At 42.7% G+C, this 21,776-nt stretch overlaps 1 protein-coding gene across 1 annotated transcript in view; it reads right to left on the bottom strand.

Moving 5' to 3' along the window:
- Positions 1-21,776, bottom strand: part of IKBKB (inhibitor of nuclear factor kappa B kinase subunit beta) — a 221,534-nt gene that overhangs the window by 2,616 nt on the left and 197,142 nt on the right. Inside the window, exon 23 of the mRNA XM_053718001.1 lies at positions 998-1,088. Coding sequence (XP_053573976.1) covers positions 998-1,088 — 91 coding nt within the window. The remainder of the gene's footprint in view (positions 1-997; positions 1,089-21,776) is intronic.

Raw genomic sequence — 21,776 nt, 5'->3', positions numbered from 1 at the left:
GTAGCCTTAATCCATCCACCATCCGTCACTACACATGACCCGGAAACGAACTTGGATCCAATACAGACACCGCACAGCCGGTTTCTTTCCTGTACACAGCCCGCTTGGTCAACTCAGCTCTTCAAACGTTTTTATCGGTGCTCGGTCGGCACAACTCTTTCAAGGTTTGATCTTAAAATATCCACTGCAGTGTGATAGTTTTTAACTAACACTATTTTTCGTTAGCCTTTAAGACTACAATTTATTTTATGAGCTCTTTGTTCTAACATTATTGTTGCATCTATATTGCATAATTGTTATGTCTTAATAAGCATATACTTAGTAAAATACTTTGGATTACTTTTACTCAATTTTGTCTTCACTTTACAATCAAATATTACTGTATTAGTTGTGACTCTGCTATCAGTTGTCTCTCTGTTTTTTATTACAACAGTTGTCACTTCATTTTTTACATCAATTGATCTCATAAATATTTGATACTCTATACATACACACCTATATATATCACTATATATTTTTTTCTTACATTATCATAGCTATATAGCCCATTCTCATTTGCTTAGATTCCAACCAGCTTTCCTTTTAGCGCTCTCCCTTTTTGCCTTTCTATCATTGAAAGGGAGCATACACCTGGCATGTACATGCACAGTACTGGTATTTCCCTCCTCAGTTTAAGGTTGTTTACCATGAAATCTCACGAGATTTCAGTGAAATCTGATGATATCACAGTAAAGCAAAGTGTGACATGAGCACTGATGAATCTGATTGGCTGTTTTTTAATCAACAAGCAGCTGAGAGTAGCTGAAGGATAACTGTTCACACTGTACTTAACGTGAACTGAAGAAATGTTGAGGTAAAATATATTCCTTTTTTGCATAGATATGTTAATGTGTTTTTTTCTTGTCATTTTTTTACAGTCATGCTGAATCACTTTCAAGTAATTTAACATATGGGTATTACTTCCCTTTAATTTGTGTGGATGACTATTGGCCGTTACCATAAAATCGGTGTTCTGTGATCTCAGCAGAGTATTCATTGACATCTCGAGCTGTCCACAGAGGCTTCGAGACTCCAACAGAATTTCCTCACTGTGCAAAAGACAAATATTAGGTAAAGGAGCACATCTAATTTCTTATTTGCTTCAGTGTTAATTAAACATCTTTTAAATATCAACAATTATGATAATATTACCATATTATTCACAGTCATGCTGTGTGTGTTGATGTATGAGATACTGTGTGGTGTGTGTGTTGATGTATGAGATACTGTGTGGTGTGTGTGTTGATGTATGAGATACTGTGTGGTGTGTGTGTTGATGTATCAGATACTGTGTGGTGTGTGTGTTGATGTATCAGATACTGTGTGGTGTGTGTGTTGATGTATCAGATACTGTGTGGTGTGTGTGTTGATGTATGAGATGCTGTGTGGTGTGTGTGTTGATGTATGAGATGCTCTGTGGTGTGTGTGTTGATGTATGAGATACTGTGTGGTGTGTGTGTTGGTGTATGAGATGCTGTGTGTGTTGATATAAGAGCTGTTGTGTGGTGTGTGTGTGTTGATGTATGAGCTACTGTGTGGTGTGTGTGTGTTGATGTATGAGCTACTGTGTGGTGTGTGTGTGTTGATGTATGAGCTACTGTGTGGTGTGTGTGTTGATGTATGAGATGCTGTGTGGTGTGTGTGTTGATGTATGAGATACTGTGTGCTGTGTGTGGTGTGTGTGTTGATGTATGAGATGCTGTGTGTGTTGATGTATGAGATGTTGTGTGGTGTGTGTTGATGTATGATATACTGTGTGGTGTGTGTGTGTGTGGTGTGTTGATGTATGAGATGTTGTGTGGTGTGTGTGTTGATGTATGAGATACTGTGTGGTGTGTGTGTTGATGTATGAGATACTGTGTGATGTGTGTGTTGATGTATGAGATACTGTGTGATGTGTGTGTTGATGTATGAGATACTGTGTGATGTGTGTGTTGATGTATGAGATACTGTGTGATGTGTGTTGATGTATGAGATACTGTGTGGTGTGTGTGTTGATGTATGAGATGCTGTGTGTGTTGATGTATGAGATGCTGTGTGCTGTGTGTGTTGATGTATGAGATGCTGTGTGCTGTGTGTGTTGATGTATGAGATGTGTGGTGTGTGTGTTGATGTATGAGATACTGTGTGGTGTGTGTGTTGATGTATGAGATACTGTGTGATGTGCGGTGATGTATGAGATACTGTGTGATGTGCGGTGATGTATGAGATACTGTGTGATGTGCGGTGATGTATGAGATACTGTGTGATGTGTGTGTTGATCTATGATATACTGTGTGGTGTGTGTGTGTTGATGTATGAGATACTGTGTGGTGTGTGTGTTGATGTATGAGATACTGTGTGGTGTGTGTGTTGATGTATGAGATACTGTGTGGTGTGTGTGTTGATGTATGAGATACTGTGTGGTGTGTGTGTTGATGTATGAGATACTGTGTGGTGTGTTTGTATTGTGTGTGTTGTTACCTTTTATAACACTTATAAATATGACTACAATATTTTACTCACTTTGCCAAAAATTCCAGCTATATTGTTGTATATTACAGAAATTTTCAGACCAAGCATAAAAATAGGGCAGTGAAAGTATGTAGTTTAAAGGACCACTAAACACGGTAGAATAGCATATATCAGTAAATGTTTTATAAAAAGGCAATGCAAAAGCACTAAGGGCTAGATTACAAGTGGAGCAATATTTTGCGTTTTCACTATAGAGAAAACTCTGCTAGGATTTTTATTTTTGCGATAGTTGGATAGTGCTGGTATTACAAGTTGAAAGTTTTTTTCTCCAGCGGTAACCCAAATCGCACATAAAGTCGAAATTCGCGATCGCATTTCCCCATAGAAGTCCCACCCATCCTCTTGCACAAACGCCATGACATATTCTCATTAGCGCAAGCCCTACATGAAAATATGAATATTTCATATTCCAACGTTCTTCACGTAACGGAATATGTTCTATTTATTCATAATTAAATATTTCTACATATAGCTGATGTTTTTTTTTAAACAAAACACAATTTATGCTTATAGCAAAAAAATCCAAGAAATGTTCCAGCCGACCAGAGTGTATAGATAGATAAAAAGTGTACTTTATTAGGACCAGTTAAAAATATACAAAAATAGGCAGACTCCTGTGAAACAGTGGGAGTTAGGAAAAGGTCTGACCGGTTTCAGCCAAGTAGGCTGTAGTCTCAGACGTGTTGCACCTGTGCAGGTGCAATCTATTTAAAACTCTTAACTCCTCCCCAAGGAGGTGATAAAAGAAAAGAAGACAAACACCCACTGTTTAACCCCTTAAAGGTAATATATGAAATAGTAAATAGATATATAGACAGACTTCTTTAGGCATAAACAATGTAAAAAATGACATGTAAAAAATGACAAATAGTTATGCATGAAACAATAATATAACAATATAACAGTCTAAAAAGTAGCCACCCCGATTTACACAAAAACAGCAATAAATAAATAAAGTGTATCCAAATAATATAATAACAAATTATATATAATAGAAAAAAACATAATTTATGCTTACCTGATAAATTCCTTTCTTCTGTTGTGTGATCAGTCCACGGGTCATCATTACTTCTGGGATATAACTCCTCCCCAACAGGAAATGCAAGAGGATTCACCCAGCAGAGCTGCATATAGCTCCTCCCCTCTACGTCAGTCCCAGTCATTCGACCAAGAAACAACGAGAAAGGAGTAACCAAGGGTGAAGTGGTGACTGGAGTATAATTTAAAAGATATTTACCTGCCTTAAAACAGGGCGGGCCGTGGACTGATCACACAACAGAAGAAAGGAATTTATCAGGTAAGCATAAATTATGTTTTCTTCTGTTATGTGTGATCAGTCCACGGGTCATCATTACTTCTGGGATACCAATACCAAAGCAAAAGTACACGGATGACGGGAGGGATAGGCAGGCTCATTATACAGAAGGAACCACTGCCTGAAGAACCTTTCTCCCAAAAATAGCCTCCGAAGAAGCAAAAGTGTCAAATTTGTAAAATTTGGAAAAAGTATGAAGCGAAGACCAAGTTGCAGCCTTGCAAATCTGTTCAACAGAGGCCTCATTCTTAAAGGCCCAAGTGGAAGCCACAGCTCTAGTGGAGTGAGCTGTAATTCTTTCAGGAGGCTGCTGTCCAGCAGTCTCATAGGCTAAACGTATTATGCTACGAAGCCAAAAAGAGAGAGAGGTAGCAGAAGCTTTTTGACCTCTCCTCTGTCCAGAGTAAACGACAAACAAGGAAGAAGTTTGGCGAAAATCTTTAGTTGCCTGCAAGTAGAACTTGAGGGCACGAACTACATCCAGATTGTGTAAAAGACGTTCCTTCTTTGAAGAAGGATTTGGACACAAGGATGGGACAACAATCTCTTGATTGATGTTCCTGTTAGTGACTACCTTAGGTAAGAACCCAGGTTTAGTACGCAGAACTACCTTGTCTGAGTGAAAAATCAGATAAGGGGAATCACAATGTAAGGCTGATAACTCAGAGACTCTTCGAGCCGAGGAAATAGCCATTAAAAACAGAACTTTCCAAGATAACATTTTTATATCAATGGAATGAAGGGGTTCAAACGGAACACCCTGTAAAACGTTAAGAACTAAGTTTAAACTCCATGGTGGAGCAACAGCTTTAAACACAGGCTTGATCCTAGCTAAAGCCTGACAAAAGGACTGGACGTCTGGATTTTCTGACAGACGTCTGTGTAACAAGATGGACAGAGCTGAAATCTGTCCCTTTAATGAACTAGCTGATAAACCCTTTTCTAAACCTTCTTGTAGAAAAGACAATATCCTAGCGATCCTAACCTTACTCCAGGAGTAACCTTTGGATTCGCACCAGTATAGGTATTTCCGCCATATTTTATGGTAAATCCTTCTGGTAACAGGCTTCCTAGCCTGAATCAGGGTATCAATAACCGACTCAGAAAAACCACGTTTTGATAAAATCAAGCGTTCAATTTCCAAGCAGTCAGCTTCAGAGAAGTTAGATTTTGATGTTTGAATGGACCCTGTATCAGAAGGTCCTGTCTTAGAGGTAGAGACCAAGGCGGACAGGATGACATGTCCACTAGATCTGCATACCAAGTCCTGCGTGGCCAAGCAGGTGCTATTAGAATTACTGATGCTCTCTCCTGTTTGATTTTGGCAATCAATCGAGGAAGCAGCGGGAAGGGTGGAAACACATAAGCCATCCTGAAGTTCCAAGGTGCTGTCAAAGCATCTATCAGAACTGCTCCCGGATCCCTGGATCTGGACCCGTAGCGAGGAAGTTTGGCGTTCTGGCGAGACGCCATGAGATCTATCTCTGGTTTGCCCCAACGTCGAAGTATTTGGGCAAAGACCTCCGGATGAAGTTCCCACTCCCCCGGATGAAGAGTCTGGCGACTCAAGAAATCCGCCTCCCAGTTCTCCACTCCCGGGATGTGGATTGCTGACAGGTGGCAAGAGTGAGACTCTGCCCAGCGAATTATCTTTGATACTTCCATCATTGCTAGGGAGCTTCTTGTCCCTCCCTGATGGTTGATGTAAGCTACAGTCGTGATGTTGTCCGACTGAAACCTGATGAACCCCCGAGTTATTAACTGGGGCCAAGCCAGAAGGGCATTGAGAACTGCTCTCAATTCCAGAATGTTTATTGGAAGGAGACTCTCCTCCTGATTCCATAGTCCCTGAGCCTTCAGAGAATTCCAGACAGCGCCCCAACCTAGTAGGCTGGCGTCTGTTGTTACAATTGTCCAGTCTGGCCTGCTGAATGGCATCCCCCTGGACAGGTGTGGCCGATGAAGCCACCATAGAAGAGAATTTCTGGTCTCTTGATTCAGATTCAGAGTAGGGGACAAATCTGAGTAATCCCCATTCCACTGACTCAGCATGCATAATTGCAGCGGTCTGAGGTGTAGGCGTGCAAAAGGTACTATGTCCATTGCCGCTACCATTAAGCCGATCACCTCCATGCATTGAGCTACTGACGGGTGTTGAATGGAATGAAGGACGCGGCATGCATTTTGAAGTTTTGTTAACCTGTCTTCTGTCAGGTAAATCTTCATTTCTACAGAATCTATAAGAGTCCCCAAGAATGGAACTCTTGTGAGAGGAAAGAGAGAACTCTTCTTTTCGTTCACTTTCCATCCATGCGACCTTAGAAATGCCAGAACTAACTCTGTATGAGACTTGGCAGTTTGAAAGCTTGAAGCTTGTATTAGAATGTCGTCTAGGTACGGAGCTACCGAAATCCCTCGCGGTCTTAGTACCGCTAGAAGGGCACCCAGAACCTTTGTGAAGATTCTTGGAGCCGTAGCCAATCCGAATGGAAGAGCTACAAACTGGTAGTGCCTGTCTAAGAAGGCAAACCTTAGATACCGGTGATGATCTTTGTGGATCGGTATGTGAAGGTAAGCATCCTTTAAATCCACTGTGGTCATGTACTGACCCTCTTGGATCATGGGTAAGATTGTCCGAATAGTTTCCATTTTGAACGATGGAACTCTTAGGAATTTGTTTAGAGTCTTTAAATCTAAGATTGGCCTGAAAGTTCCCTCTTTTTTGGGAACCACAAACAGGTTTGAGTAGAACCCTTGTCCTTGTTCCGACCACGGAACCGGATGGATCACTCCCATTGTTAACAGATCTTGTACGCAGCGTAGAAACGCTTCTTTCTTTATCTGGTTTGTTGACAACCTTGACAGATGAAATCTCCCTCTTGGGGGAGATAATTTGAAGTCTAGAAGGTATCCCTGAGATATGATCTCTAGTGCCCAGGGATCCTGAACATCTCTTGCCCAGGCCTGGGCGAAGAGAGAGAGTCTGCCCCCTACTAGATCCGGTCCCGGATCGGGGGCTCTCGGTTCATGCTGTCTTTGGGGCAGCAGCAGGTTTCCTGGCCTGCTTGCTTTTGTTCCAGGACTGGTTAGGCTTCCAGCCTTGCCTGTAACGAGCAACAGCTCCTTCCTGTTTTGGTGCAGTGGAGGTTGATGCTGCTCCTGTTTTGAAATTCCGAAAGGGACGAAAATTAGACTGTCTAGCCTTAGCTTTGGCCTTGTCTTGAGGTAGGGCGTGGCCCTTACCTCCCGTAATGTCAGCGATAATTTCTTTCAAACCGGGCCCGAATAAGGACTGCCCCTTGAAAGGTATATTAAGTAATTTGGACTTAGAAGTAACATCAGCTGACCAGGATTTTAGCCACAGTGCCCTGCGTGCCTGTATGGCGAATCCTGAGTTCTTAGCCGTAAGTTTGGTTAAATGTACTACGGCCTCCGAAATGAAAGAATTAGCTAGTTTAAGGACTCTAAGCCTGTCCGTAATGTCGTCTAGCGTAGAGGAACTAAGGTTCTCTTCAAGCGACTCAATCCAAAATGCTGCCGCAGCCGTAATCGGCGCGATACAAGCAAGGGGTTGTAATATAAAACCTTGTTGAACAAACATTTTCTTAAGGTAACCCTCTAATTTTTTATCCATTGGATCTGAGAAAGCACAGCTATCCTCCACCGGGATAGTGGTACGCTTAGCTAAAGTAGAAACTGCTCCCTCCACCTTGGGGACCGTTTGCCATAAGTCCCGAGTGGTGGCGTCTATTGGAAACATCTTTCTAAATATTGGAGGGGGTGAGAACGGCACACCGGGTCTATCCCACTCCTTAGTAACAATTTCAGTTAGTCTCTTAGGTATAGGAAAAACGTCAGTACTCGCCGGTACCGCAAAGTATTTATCCAACCTACACAGTTTCTCTGGTATTGCAACAGTGTTACAATCGTTGAGGGCTGCTAAGACCTCCCCTAGTAGTACACGGAGGTTCTCCAATTTAAATTTAAAATTTGAAATATCTGAGTCCAATCTGTTTGGATCAGAACCGTCACCCACAGAATGAAGCTCTCCGTCCTCATGCTCTGCGAGCTGTGACGCAGTATCAGACATGGCCCTAGCATTGTCAGCGCACTCTGTTCTCACCCCAGAGTGATCACGCTTGCCTCTTAGTTCAGGTAATTTAGACAAAACTTCAGTCATAACAGTAGCCATATCTTGTAATGTTATCTGTAATGGCCGCCCAGATGTACTAGGCGCCAAAATATCACGCACCTCCCGGGCGGGAGATGCAGGTACTGTCGCGTGAGGCGAGTTAGTCGGCATAACTCTCCCCTCGCTGTTTGGTGAAATTTGTTCACATTGTACAGATTGACTTTTATTTAAAGTAGCATCAATACAGTTAGTACATAAATTTCTATTGGGCTCCACCTTGGCATTGGAACAAATGACACAGATATCTTCCTCTGAGTCAGACATGTTTAACACACTAGCAAAAAAACTTACAACTTGGTTATAATCTTTTTTAGCAAAAAAACGCACTGTGCCTCAAAGAGGTACTAACGATTAAATAACAGTTGAAATAATGAACTGAAAAACAGTTATTGCATCAAACTTTAAAACAACACAACTTTTAGCAAAGGTTTGTTCCCATTAGTAAAAAACAACACTAATTAAATTTGTACATAAGAAAACAAAACAACGTTTTTTATACACAGTCACTATAAGAATTCTCACAGCTCTGCTGAGAGAATTTACCTCCCTTCAAAGAAGTTTGAAGACCCCTGAGATCTGTCAGAGATGAACCGGATCATGCAGGAAATATAAAAGTAGCTGACTGGAATTTTTTGATGCGTAGCAAAGAGCGCCAAAAACGGCCCCTCCCTCTCCCACACAGCAGTGAAGAGAAACGAAACTGTCACAATTAAAGCAAAAAACTGCCAAGTGGAAAATAATGCCCAAACATTTATTCACACAGTACCTCAGCAATGTAAACGATTCTACATTCCAGCAAAAACGTTTAACATGAGAATAGTTATTAAAAAGGATTAGTGACCTTTAACACAGTAGTTCCGGTGAAATACCATCCCCAGAATACTGAAGTGTATACATACATGTCATTTTAACGGTATGGCAGGCTTTTCTCATCAATTCCATTCAGAAAATAAAAACTGCCACATACCTCAATGCAGATTCATCTGCCCGCTGTCCCCTGATCTGAAGCCTTTACCTCCCTCAGATGGTCGAGAACAGCAATATGATCTTAACGACTCCGGTTAAAATCATAGTAAAAAAATCTCTGTCAGATTCTTCCTCAAACTCTGCCAGAGAAGTAATAACACGCTCCGGTGCTATTTTAAAATAACAAACTTTTGATTGAAGTCATAAAAACTAAGTATAATCACCATAGTCCTCTCACACATCCTATCTAGTCGTTGGGTGCAAGAGAATGACTGGGACTGACGTAGAGGGGAGGAGCTATATGCAGCTCTGCTGGGTGAATCCTCTTGCATTTCCTGTTGGGGAGGAGTTATATCCCAGAAGTAATGATGACCCGTGGACTGATCACACATAACAGAAGAAACACCTTATATTATATGTTAAAGGTTAAAGGAGAAAGTTAATGCTTGACTGTCATTTAAGCATGCCAATGTGTTTGATGCACTAAAGGGCACCCTTGTTGAAATTGTTAGATCTAGCTGGTGCATATAGAGTATGTCAAAGTCGCTTCAGAACTTAAAATAGGAAATGCATAATGATCATGATTATATCTAAATATTACTTGTAGGTAAAAAATAACCAAATGGATGTACTAACAAGTTAAAAAAGACTTAACGTTATGGAAATATTTAGGTTCTAGGGTCTACAGTAAGCTATTAATAAATGGCCTGAAAAAACATAATTTATGCTTACCTGATAAATTCCTTTCTTCTGTAGTGTGATCAGTCCACGGGTCATCATTACTTCTGGGATATTACTCCTCCCCAACAGGAAGTGCAAGAGGATTCACCCAGCAGAGCTGCATATAGCTCCTCCCCTCTACGTCACTCCCAGTCATTCGACCAAGGACCAACGAGAAAGGAAAAGCCAAGGGTGAAGTGGTGACTGGAGTATAAATTAAAAATATTTACCTGCCTTAAAAACAGGGCGGGCCGTGGACTGATCACACTACAGAAGAAAGGAATTTATCAGGTAAGCATAAATTATGTTTTCTTCTGTTAAGTGTGATCAGTCCACGGGTCATCATTACTTCTGGGATACCAATACCAAAGCAAAAGTACACGGATGACGGGAGGGATAGGCAGGCTCTTTATACAGAAGGAACCACTGCCTGAAGAACCTTTCTCCCAAAAATAGCCTCTGATGAAGCAAAAGTGTCAAATTTGTAAAATTTGGAAAAAGTATGAAGCGAAGACCAAGTTGCAGCCTTGCAAATCTGTTCAACAGAGGCCTCATTCTTGAAGGCCCAAGTGGAAGCCACAGCTCTAGTAGAATGAGCTGTAATTCTTTCAGGAGGCTGCTGTCCAGCAGTCTCATAAGCTAAACGAATTATGCTACGAAGCCAAAAAGAAAGAGAGGTAGCGGAAGCTTTTTGACCTCTCCTCTGCCCAGAGTAAATGACAAACAGAGAAGACGTTTGTCGAAATTCCTTAGTTGCCTGTAAGTAAAATTTTAGAGCACGGACTACATCCAGGTTGTGCAGTAGACGTTCCTTCTTTGAAGAAGGATTTGGGCATAAAGAAGGAACAACAATCTCTTGATTGATATTCCTGTTAGTAACTACCTTAGGTAAGAACCCAGGTTTAGTACGCAGGACTACCTTATCCGAATGAAAAATCAAATAAGGAGAATCACAATGTAAGGCTGATAATTCAGAGACTCTTCGAGCCGAGGAAATAGCCATTAAAAATAGAACTTTCCAAGATAACAACTTTATATCAATGGAATGAAGGGGTTCAAACGGAACGCCCTGTAAAACATTAAGAACAAGGTTTAAACTCCATGGTGGAGCAACAGTTTTAAACACAGGCTTAATTCTGGCCAAAGCCTGACAAAAAGCCTGGACGTCAGGAACTTCTGACAGACGTTTGTGTAACAGAATGGACAGAGCTGAGATCTGTCCCTTTAATGAACTAGCAGATAAACCCTTTTCTAAACCTTCTTGTAGAAAAGACAATATCCTAGGAATCCTAACCTTACTCCAAGAGTAACCTTTGGATTCACACCAATATAGGTATTTACGCCATATCTTATGGTAAATCTTTCTGGTAACAGGTTTCCTAGCCTGTATTAAGGTATCAATAACTGACTCAGAAAATCCACGTCTTGATAAAATCAAGCGTTCAATTTCCAAGCAGTCAGCTTCAGAGAAGTTAGATTTTGATGTTTGAAGGGACCCTGTATCAGAAGGTCCTGTTTCAGAGGTAGAGACCAAGGTGGACAGGATGACATGTCCACCAGGTCTGCATACCAAGTCCTGCGTGGCCACGCAGGTGCTATTAGAATCACTGATGCTCTCTCTTGTTTGATTCTGGCAATCAATCGAGGAGGCAACGGGAAGGGTGGAAACACGTAAGCCATCCTGAAGTCCCAAGGTGCTGTCAGAGCATCTATCAGGACTGCTCCTGGATCCCTGGATCTGGACCCGTAACGAGGAAGTTTGGCGTTCTGTCGAGACGCCATGAGATCTATCTCTGGTTTGCCCCAACGTCGAAGTATTTGGGCAAAGACCTCCGGATGAAGTTCCCACTCCCCCGGATGAAAAGTCTGACGACTTAAGAAATCCGCCTCCCAGTTCTCCACTCCCGGGATGTGGATTGCTGACAGGTGGCAAGAGTGAGACTCTGCCCAGCAAATTATCTTTGATACTTCCATCATAGCTAGGGAGCTTCTTGTCCCTCCCTGATGGTTGATGTAAGCTACAGTCGTGATGTTGTCCGACTGAAACCTGATGAACCCCCGAGTTGTCAACTGGGGCCAAGCCAGGAGGGCATTGAGAACTGCTCTCAATTCCAGAATGTTTATTGGCAGGAGACTCTCCTCCTGACTCCATTGTCCCTGAGCCTTCAGAGAATTCCAGACGGCACCCCAACCTAGAAGGCTGGCGTCTGTTGTTACCATTGTCCAGTCTGGTCTGCTGAATGGCATCCCCCTGGACAGATGTGGCCGAGAAAGCCACCATAGAAGAGAATTTCTGGTCTCTTGATCCAGATTCAGAGAAGGGGATAAGTCTGAGTAATCCCCATTCCACTGACTTAGCATGCACAGTTGCAGTGGTCTGAGGTGTAAGCGTGCAAAGGGTACTATGTCCATTGCCGCTACCATTAAGCCGATTACCTCCATGCATTGAGCCACTGACGGGTGTTGAATGGAATGAAGGGTGCGGCAAGCACTTTGAAGTCTTGTTAGCCTGTCCTCTGTCAGGTAAATCTTCATTTCTACAGAATCTATAAGAGTCCCCTCTTGTGAGTGGAACGAGTGAACTTTTCTTTTCGTTCACCTTCCATCCATGTGACCTTAGAAATGCCAGCACTAACTCTGTATGAGACTTGGCAGTTTGAAAGCTTGAAGCTTGTATCAGAATGTCGTCTAGGTATGGAGCTACCGAGATTCCCCGCGGTCTTAGTACCGCCAGAAGAGCACCCAGAACCTTTGTGAAGATTCTTGGAGCTGTAGCCAATCCGAATGGAAGAGCCACAAACTGGTAATGCCTGTCTAGGAAGGCAAACCTTAGGTACCAATAATGATCTTTGTGAATCGGTATGTGAAGGTAAGCATCCTTTAAATCTACAGTGGTCATGTATTGACCCTCTTGGATCATAGGTAAAATTGTCCGAATAGTCTCCATCTTGAACGATGGAACTCTTAGGAATTTGTTTAGGATCTTTAAGTCCAGGATTGGTCTGAAAGTTTCCTCTTTTTTGGGAACCACAAACAGATTTGAGTAAAACCCCTGTCCCTGTTCCGATCGTGGAACTGGATGGATTACTCCCATTAACAAGAGCTCTTGTACGCAGCGTAGAAACGCCTCTTTCTTTGTCTGGATTGTTGACAATCTTGACAGATGAAATCTCTCTCTTGGAGGAGAGTATTTGAAGTCCAGAAGGTATCCCTGAGATATTATCTCTAGCGCCCAGGGATCCTGAACATCTCTTGCCCAAGCCTGGGCGAAGAGAGAAAGTCTGCCCCCCCACTAGATCCGATCGGGGGCCCTCAATTCATGCTGTTTTAGGGGCAGCAGCAGGTTTCCTAGTCTGCTTGCCCTTGTTCCAGGACTGGTTAGGTTTCCAGCCTTGTCTGTAGCGAGCAACAGCTCCTTCCTGTTTTGGTGCAGAGGAAGTTGATGCTGCTCCTGCTTTGAAATTACGAAAGGAACGAAAATTAGACTGTCTAGTCTTGGCTTTGGCTTTGTCCTGAGGCAGGGCATGGCCTTTACCTCCTGTAATGTCAGCGATAATCTCTTTCAACCCGGGCCCGAATAAGGTCTGCCCTTTGAAAGGTATATTAAGCAATTTAGACTTAGAAGTAACATCAGCTGACCAGGATTTTAGCCACAGCGCCCTGCGTGCCTGAATGGCGAATCCTGAATTCTTCGCCGTAAGTTTAGTAAGATGTACTACGGCCTCCGAAATGAATGAATTAGCTAGTTTAAGGACTCTAAGCCTGTCCGTAATGTCGTCCAGAGTAGCTGAACCAATGTTCTCTTCCAGAGACTCAATCCAGAATGCCGCTGCAGCCGTGATCGGCGCAATGCATGCAAGGGGTTGCAATATAAAACCTTGTTGAACAAACATTTTCTTAAGGTAACCCTCTAACTTTTTATCCATTGGATCTGAAAAAGCACAGCTATCCTCCACCGGGATAGTGGTACGCTTAGCTAAGGTAGAAACTGCTCCCTCCACCTTAGGGACCGTTTGCCATAAGTCCCTTGTGGTGGCGTCTATTGGAAACATTTTTCTAAATATCGGAGGGGGTGAGAACGGCACACCGGGTCTATCCCACTCCTTAGTAACAATTTCAGTAAGTCTCTTAGGTATAGGAAAAACCTCAGTACTCGTCGGTACCGCAAAATATTTATCCAACCTACACATTTTCTCTGGTATTGCAACTGTGTTACAATCATTCAGAGCCGCTAACACCTCCCCTAGTAATACACGGAGGTTTTCCAGTTTAAATTTAAAATTTGAAATATCTGAATCCAGTCTGTTTGGATCAGAACCGTCACCCACAGAATGAAGTTCTCCGTCCTCATGTTCTGCCACCTGTGACGCAGTGTCTGACATGGCCCTAATATTATCAGCGCACTCTGTTCTCACCCCAGAGTGATCACGCTTACCTCTTAGTTCTGGTAATTTAGCCAAAACCTCAGTCATAACAGTAGCCATATCCTGTAATGTGATTTGTAATGGCCGCCCAGATGTACTCGGCGCTACAATATCACGCACCTCCCTCTGAGCGGGAGATGTAGGTACTGACACGTGAGGCGAGTTAGTCGGCATAACTCTCCCCTCGTTGTTTGGTGAAATTTGTTCAATTTGTACAGATTGACCTTTATTTAAAGTAGCATCAATACAGTTAGTACATAAATTTCTATTGGGCTCCACTTTGGCATTGCAACAAATGACACAGGTATCATCCTCTGAATCAGACATGTTTAACACACTAGCAAATAAACTTGCAACTTGGAAATACAATTCAATTAGAATAATATTAAAATGTACTGTGCCTTTAAGAAGCACAGAAGATCTATGACAGTTGAAAATTAATAAATTGAAACAGTTATAGCCTCAATCCTTGTAAACAACACAACTTTAGCAAAGGTTTAATCCCATTAGCAAAGGTAACAAATTCTGAAAGCAGGAAACAAATTACAGAATAAACGTTTTTTATCTCAGTCAAACTATAATTCTCACAGCTCTGCTGAGAGAAATTACCTCCCTCAAAATAAGTTTTGAAGACCCCTGAGCTCTGTAGAGATGAACCGGATCATGCAGGGAATACAATGAGTTGCTGACTGAAATATTTGATGCATAGAAAAAGCGCCAAAAAACGGCCCCTCCCCCTCACACACAGCAGTGAGGGAGAACAGAAACTGTCAGAAAAACAGATTAAGCAACTGCCAAGTGGAAAAATAGTGCCCAAACATTTATTCACACAGTACCTCAGCAAATGAAAACGATTTTACATTCCAGCAAAAACGTTAAACATAATCTCTAGTTATTAAACAGCTTTATGTATTTCTTACAGTGTAATTCTAGTGAAGTACCATTCCCCAGAATACTGAAGTGTAAAGTATACATACATGACATTATATCGGTATGGCAGGATTTTCTCATCAATTCCATTGTCAGAAAATAAAAACTGCTACATACCTCTATGCAGATTCATCTGCCCGCTGTCCCCTGATCTGAAGTTTACCTCACTCCTCAGATGGCCGAGAACAGCAATATGATCTTAACTACTCCGGCTAAAATCATAGCAAAACTCTGGTAGATTCTTCTTCAAACTCTGCCAGAGAGGTAATAACACACTCCGGTGCTATTTTAAAATAACAAACTTTTGATTGAAGATATAAAACTAAGTATAATCACCATAGTCCTCTCACACATCCTATCTAGTCGTTGGGTGCAAGAGAATGACTGGGAGTGACGTAGAGGGGAGGAGCTATATGCAGCTCTGCTGGGTGAATCCTCTTGCACTTCCTGTTGGGGAGGAGTAATATCCCAGAAGTAATGATGACCCGTGGACTGATCACACTTAACAGAAGAAATAACCTGTATGTGATCAGGAGAAATCGACCAATTATATTTATCAAGGCTAAAAAGGAGACCGGAATAGAGAAAAGAGTCAGAGTGAAAACCTATTTTAGAGAAAGAATGCTTTGATATGGGCAGTATATGGAGTATTAATCCATATAGGTATGGATAAGAGGAATGTGAAAGGCATCTGAAAATTCTAAAGGAAATATGCAATATATTGCATATTCGCTATTAATGTTGCCAGTAATTAATAATATCGAATTCCGAGTTGAATCCTCTCGGTAGCAGGCATCCGAGTTTATGGATCCAATAGATTTCCTGTCGACACAAAATACGAAATTTGTCACCTCCCCTAGGGGGTCTGACAATCTGCTCGATTGCCTGCCACCTAAAGGATCCAACCTGGCCCTGGTGTATCTCCAAAAAGTGTTTAGAGAGGGCTGACACTGCTCTTTCATGTGAGATGTGGGCTAAATGCTCTTTGATGCGTGTCCCCACCTCTCTGGTGGTTCTACCCACATACTGCCTATGGCACAGGGTGCACTCTATGAGGTATACCACAAATTTACTTCCACATTTGACGCAGCCCTTGGTCTCAAAAGATTCTGCCCCAGAGGCCGACGTAAAATGAGTAGCTACTCTGATATGGTTACAAGACCCACAGGACCTCTTTCCACACCGGAAGGTGCCCTTGAAGTGTAGCCAAGAACTCCTGCTTGGTTCTTCTCTCAATAAACTGGGAGACAGCAAATTTCCCAAAGTCAAATTTCTCCTGTAGACAAAATTACAGCCATCTTTAATAACATTGCTTACCTGATAAATTTATTTCTCTAGTGGTGTATCCAGTCCACGGATCATCCATTACTTATGGGATATTCTCACTCCCAACAGGAAGTTGCAAGAGGACCCACAGCAAAGCTGTTATATAGCTCCTCCCCTCACTACCATATCCAGTCATTCGACCGAAAACAAGCAGAGAAAGGAGAAACCTTAGGGCGCAGTGGTGAGTGTAGTTTAAATTTAAAAATAACCTGCCTTAAAATGACAGGGCGGGCCGTGGACTGGATACACGACTAGAGAAATAAATTTATCAGGTAAGCATAAATTGTGTTTCCTCTAGTAAGGTGTATCCAGTCCACGGATCATCGATTACTTATGGGATACCAATACCAAAGCTAAAGTACACGGATGAAGGGAGGGACAAGGCAGGTACTTAAACGGAAGGTACCACTGCCTGTAAAACCTTTCTCCCAAAAATAGCCTCCGAAGAAGCAAAAGTATCAAATTTGTAGAATTTTGAAAAAGTATGAAGCGAAGACCAAGTCGCTGCCTTGCAAATCTGTTCAACAGAAGCCTCATTTTTAAAGGCCCAAGTGGAAGCCACAGCTCTAGTAGAATGAGCTGTAATCCTTTCAGGGGGCTGCTGTCTAGCAGTCTCATAGGCTAAGTGTATTATGCTTCTTAGCCAAAAAGAAAGAGAGGTTGCCGAAGCCTTTTGACCTCTCCTCTGTCCAGAATAAACAACAAACAAAGCAGATGTTTGTCGAAAATCTTTAGTAGCTTGTAAGTAAAACTTTAAATCACGAACCACATCCAAATTGTGTAATAGACGTTCCTTCTTTGAAGAAGGATTAGGACACAAGGATGGAACAACAATCTCTTGATTGATATTCTTGTTAAATACCACCTTAGGTAAAAACCCAGGCTTGGTACGCAGGGCTACCTTATCAGAATGAAGAATCAGATAAGGAGAATCACATTGTAAGGCAGATAGCTCAGACACTCTACGAGCCGAGGAAATAGCTACCAAAAAAAGAACTTTCCAAGATAAAAGCTTTATATCTATGGAATGAAGAGGTTCAAACGGAACTCCTTGAAGAACCTTAAGAACCAAATTTAAGCTCCATGGTGGAGCAACAGGTTTGAACACAGGCTTGATTCTGACTAAAGCCTGACAAAAGGCCTGAACGTCTGGAACATCTGCCAGACGCTTGTGTAAAAGGATAGACAGAGCAGAAATCTGTCCCTTTAAGGAACTAGCTGATAAACCTTTTTCCAAGCCTTCTTGGAGAAAAGATAATATCCTGGGAATCCTGACCTTACTCCATGAGTAACCCTTGGATTCGCACCAATAAAGATATTTACGCCATATCTTATGGTAAATTTTCCTAGTGACAGGCTTTCGTGCCTGTATTAAGGTATCAATGACTGACTCAGAGAAGCCACGCTTTGATAAAATCAAGCGTTCAATCTCCATGCAGTCAGTCTCAGAGAAATTAGATTTGGATGGAGGAAAGGACCCTGAAGTAGAAGGTCCTGTCTCAGAGGCAGAGTCCATGGTGGCAATGATGACATGCCCACTAGATCTGCATAACAGGTCCTGCGTGGCCACGCAGGCGCTATTAGAATCACCGATGCTCTCTCCTGTTTGATCTTGGCAATCAGTCGAGGGAGCAGAGGAAACGGTGGAAACACATAAGCCAGGTTGAAAGACCAGGGCGCTGCTAGAGCATCTATCAGCGTCGCCTTGGGGTCCCTGGACCTGGATCCGTAACAAGGAAGCTTGGCGTTCTGTCGAGACACCATGAGATCCAGTTCTGGTTTGCCCCAGCGATGAATCACTTGTGCAAACACCTCCGGATGGAGTTCCCACTCCCCCGGATGAAAAGTCTGTCGACTTAGAAAATCCGCCTCCCAGTTCTCCACACCTGGGATATGGATAGCTGATAGGTGGCAGGAGTGAATCTCCGCCCAGCGAATTATCTTTGAGACTTCTAACATCGCTTGGGAACTTCTTGTTCCCCCTTGATGGTTGATGTAAGCCACAGTCGTGATATTGTCCGACTGAAATCTGATGTACCTCAGAGACGCTAACCGAGGCCAAGCCTGAAGAGCATTGAATATCGCTCTTAGCTCCAGAATATTTAGTGGAACGAGAGACTCCTCCTGAGTCCACGATCCCTGAGCCTTCAGGGAGTTCCAGACTGCACCCCAACCTAGAAGGCTGGCATCTGTTGTTACAATTGTCCATTCTGGCCTGCGAAAGGTCATACCTTTGGACAGATGGACCCGAGATAGCCACCAGAGCAGAGAATCCCTGGTCTCTTGGTCCAGATTCAGTTGAGGGGACAAATCTGTGTAATCCCCATCCCACTGACTGAGCATGCATAGTTGCAGCGGTCTGAGATGTAAGCAGCAAACGGCACTATGTCCATTGCCGCTACCATTAAGCCGATTACTTCCATACACTGAGCCACCGAAGGTCACGGAATGGAATGAAGAACCCGGCAGGAATTTAGAAGCTTTGATAACCTGGACTCCGTCAGGTAAATTTTCATCTCTACAGAATCTATCAGAGTCCCTAGAAAGGAAACTCTTGTGAGTGGGGATAGAGAACTCTTTTCCTCGTTCACCTTCCACCCATGCGATCGCAGAAATGCCAGTACTACGTCCGTATGAGACTTGGCAATTTGGAAGTTTGACGCCTGTATCAGGATGTCGTCTAAATAAGGGGCTACTGCTATGCCCCGCGGCCTGAGGACCGCCAGAAGAGACCCTAGAACCTACGTGAAGATTCTTGGGGCTGTAGCTAACCCGAAGGGAAGAGCTACAAACTGGTAATGCCTGTCTAGAAAGGCAAACCTGAGAAACCGATGATGATCTTTGTGTATCGGAATGTGCAGGTAAGCATCCTTTAGATCCACTGTAGTCATATATTGACCCTCCTGGATCATAGGTAGGATGGTACAAATAGTTTCCATCTTGAATGATGGAACTCTGAGGAATTTGTTTAAGATCTTTAGATCCAAAATTGGTCTGAATGTTCCCTCTTTCTTGGGAACCACAAACAGATTTGAGTAAAAACCCTGTCCTTGTTCCTCTTTTGGAACTGGATGTATCACTCCCATAACTAGGTCTCATACACAGTGTAAGAATGCCTCTCTCTTTATCTGGTTTGCAGATAACTGTGAAAGGTGAAATCTCCCTTTGGGGGGAGAAGCTTTGAAGTCCAGAAGATACCCCTGGGATATAATTTCCAACGCCCAGGGATCCTGAACATCTCTTGCCCACGCCTGGGCGAAGAGTGAAAGTCTGCCCCCTACTAGATCCGTTAACGGATAGGGGGCCGTTCCTTCATGCTGTCTTAGAGGCAGCAGCAGGTTTTTTAGCCTGCTTAACTTTGTTCCAGGTCTGGTTTGGCCTCCAGACCGCCTTGGATTGAGCAACAGTTCCCTCTTGTCTTGCATTAGAGGAGGTTGATGCCGCACTTGCCTTGGAGTTTCGAAAGGCACGAAAATTAGACTGTTTGGCCCTGGATTTGGACCTGTCCTGAGGAAGGGCGTGACCTTTACCTCCAGTGATATCAGCAATAATCTCCTTCAAACCAGGCCCGAATAAGGTCTGCCCCTTGAAGGGAATGTTAAGCAGCTTAGACTTTGAAGTCACGCCAGCTGACCATGATTTAAGCCATAGCGCTCTGCGCGCTTGTATAGCAAAACCAGAATTCTTAGCCGTTAGTTTAGTTAAATGAACAATGGCATCAGAAACAAAAGAATTGGCTAGCTTAAGTGCCCTAAGTTTGCCAAGTATGTCATCCAATGGAGTCGCTACCTGTAAGGCCTCTTCCAGAGACTCAAACCAGAACGCCGCAGCAGCAGTGACAGGGGCAATGCACGCAAGGGGCTGAAGGATAAAACCTTTTCTTTTCTTAAGGTAACCTTCTAATTTTTTATCCATTGGATCTAAAAAAGCACAACTGTCCTCGACAGGGATAGTAGTACGCTTTGCCAAAGTAGAAACTGCTCCCTCCACCTTAGGGACTGTCTGCCATAAGTCCCGTGTGGTGGCGTCTTTAGGAAACATTTTTCTAAAAATAGGAGGGGGAGAGAACGGCACCTTTTAGGTATTGGAAAAACATCAGTACACACCGGCACTGCAAAGTATTTATCCAGTCTACACAATTTCTCTGGCACTGCAATTGTGTCACAGTCATTCAGAGCAGCTAAAACCTCTTTAAGTAACACGCGGAGGTGTTCAAGCTTAAATTTAAATGTAGAAATATCAGAATCAGGGATTCTCCCTGAATCAGAAGCATCACCCACAGACTGAAGTTCTCCTTCCTCAGCTTCAGCATATTGTGAGGCAGTATCAGACATAGTTCTTAAAGCGTCAGTATGCTCTGTATTTCGTCTAACCCCAGAGCTATCTCGCTTACCTCTAAGTTCAGGTAGTCTGGCTAATACAGCTGACAGTGTATTATCCATGACTGCCGCCATGTCTTGTAAAGTAAACGCTATGGGTGCCCTTGATGTACTTGGCGCCATTTCAGCGTGAGTCCCTTGAGCGGGAGTCAAAGAATCTGACACGTGGGGAGAGTTAGTCGGCATAACTTCCCCCTCGCTAGATTCCTCTGGTGATAAATTTTTTAAAGACATAATATGATCTTTATTGCTTAGAGTGAAGTCAGTACAATTGGTACACATTCTAAGAGGGGGTTCCACCATGGCCTTTAAACATAATGAACAAGGAGTTTCCTCTATGTCAGACATGTTTATACAGACTAGCAATGAGACTAGCAAGCTTGGAAAACACTTTAATTCAAGTTAACAAGCAATATAACAAAACGGTACTGTGCCTTTAAGGGAAACAAATTTTGTCAAAATTTGAAAAACAGTGAAAAAAGGCAGTTACACAAACAAAATTTTTACAGTATATGTAAAAGGCTAACAGAGCATTGCACCCACTTGCAAATGGATGATTAACCCCTTAGTTCAAAAAACGGATCAAAAAAACGACATAGACGTTTTTTTAACAGTCCCAGCAAAGTGCCACAGCTTTACTGTGGCTCCTACCTTCCCCAATAAACGATTTTAGGCTCTTTAGAGATGTCCTGTAGCATGCAGGGGACTCTTGAGGAAAACTGGATGTCTCAGTCTGTAATTATAACTGCTAAAATAGGCCCCTCCCACTCATATTACAACAGTGGAAAGCCTCAGGAAACTGTTTCTAGGCAGAAATACAGCCAGCCATGTGGAAAAAATTAGGCCCCAATAAGTTTTTATCACCAAGTATATATAAAAAACGATTAAACATGCCAGCAAACGTTTTATATAGAATATCTATAAGGGTATTACCCCTGAGAATAAGCATGATACTAGTCGTTATTAAATCA

The sequence above is a fragment of the Bombina bombina genome, chromosome 6 (genome assembly GCF_027579735.1).
Source record: "Bombina bombina isolate aBomBom1 chromosome 6, aBomBom1.pri, whole genome shotgun sequence".
NCBI classification, from domain to species: Eukaryota; Metazoa; Chordata; class Amphibia; order Anura; family Bombinatoridae; genus Bombina; species Bombina bombina.
This window is presented reverse-complemented; position numbering and strand designations above follow the sequence as displayed.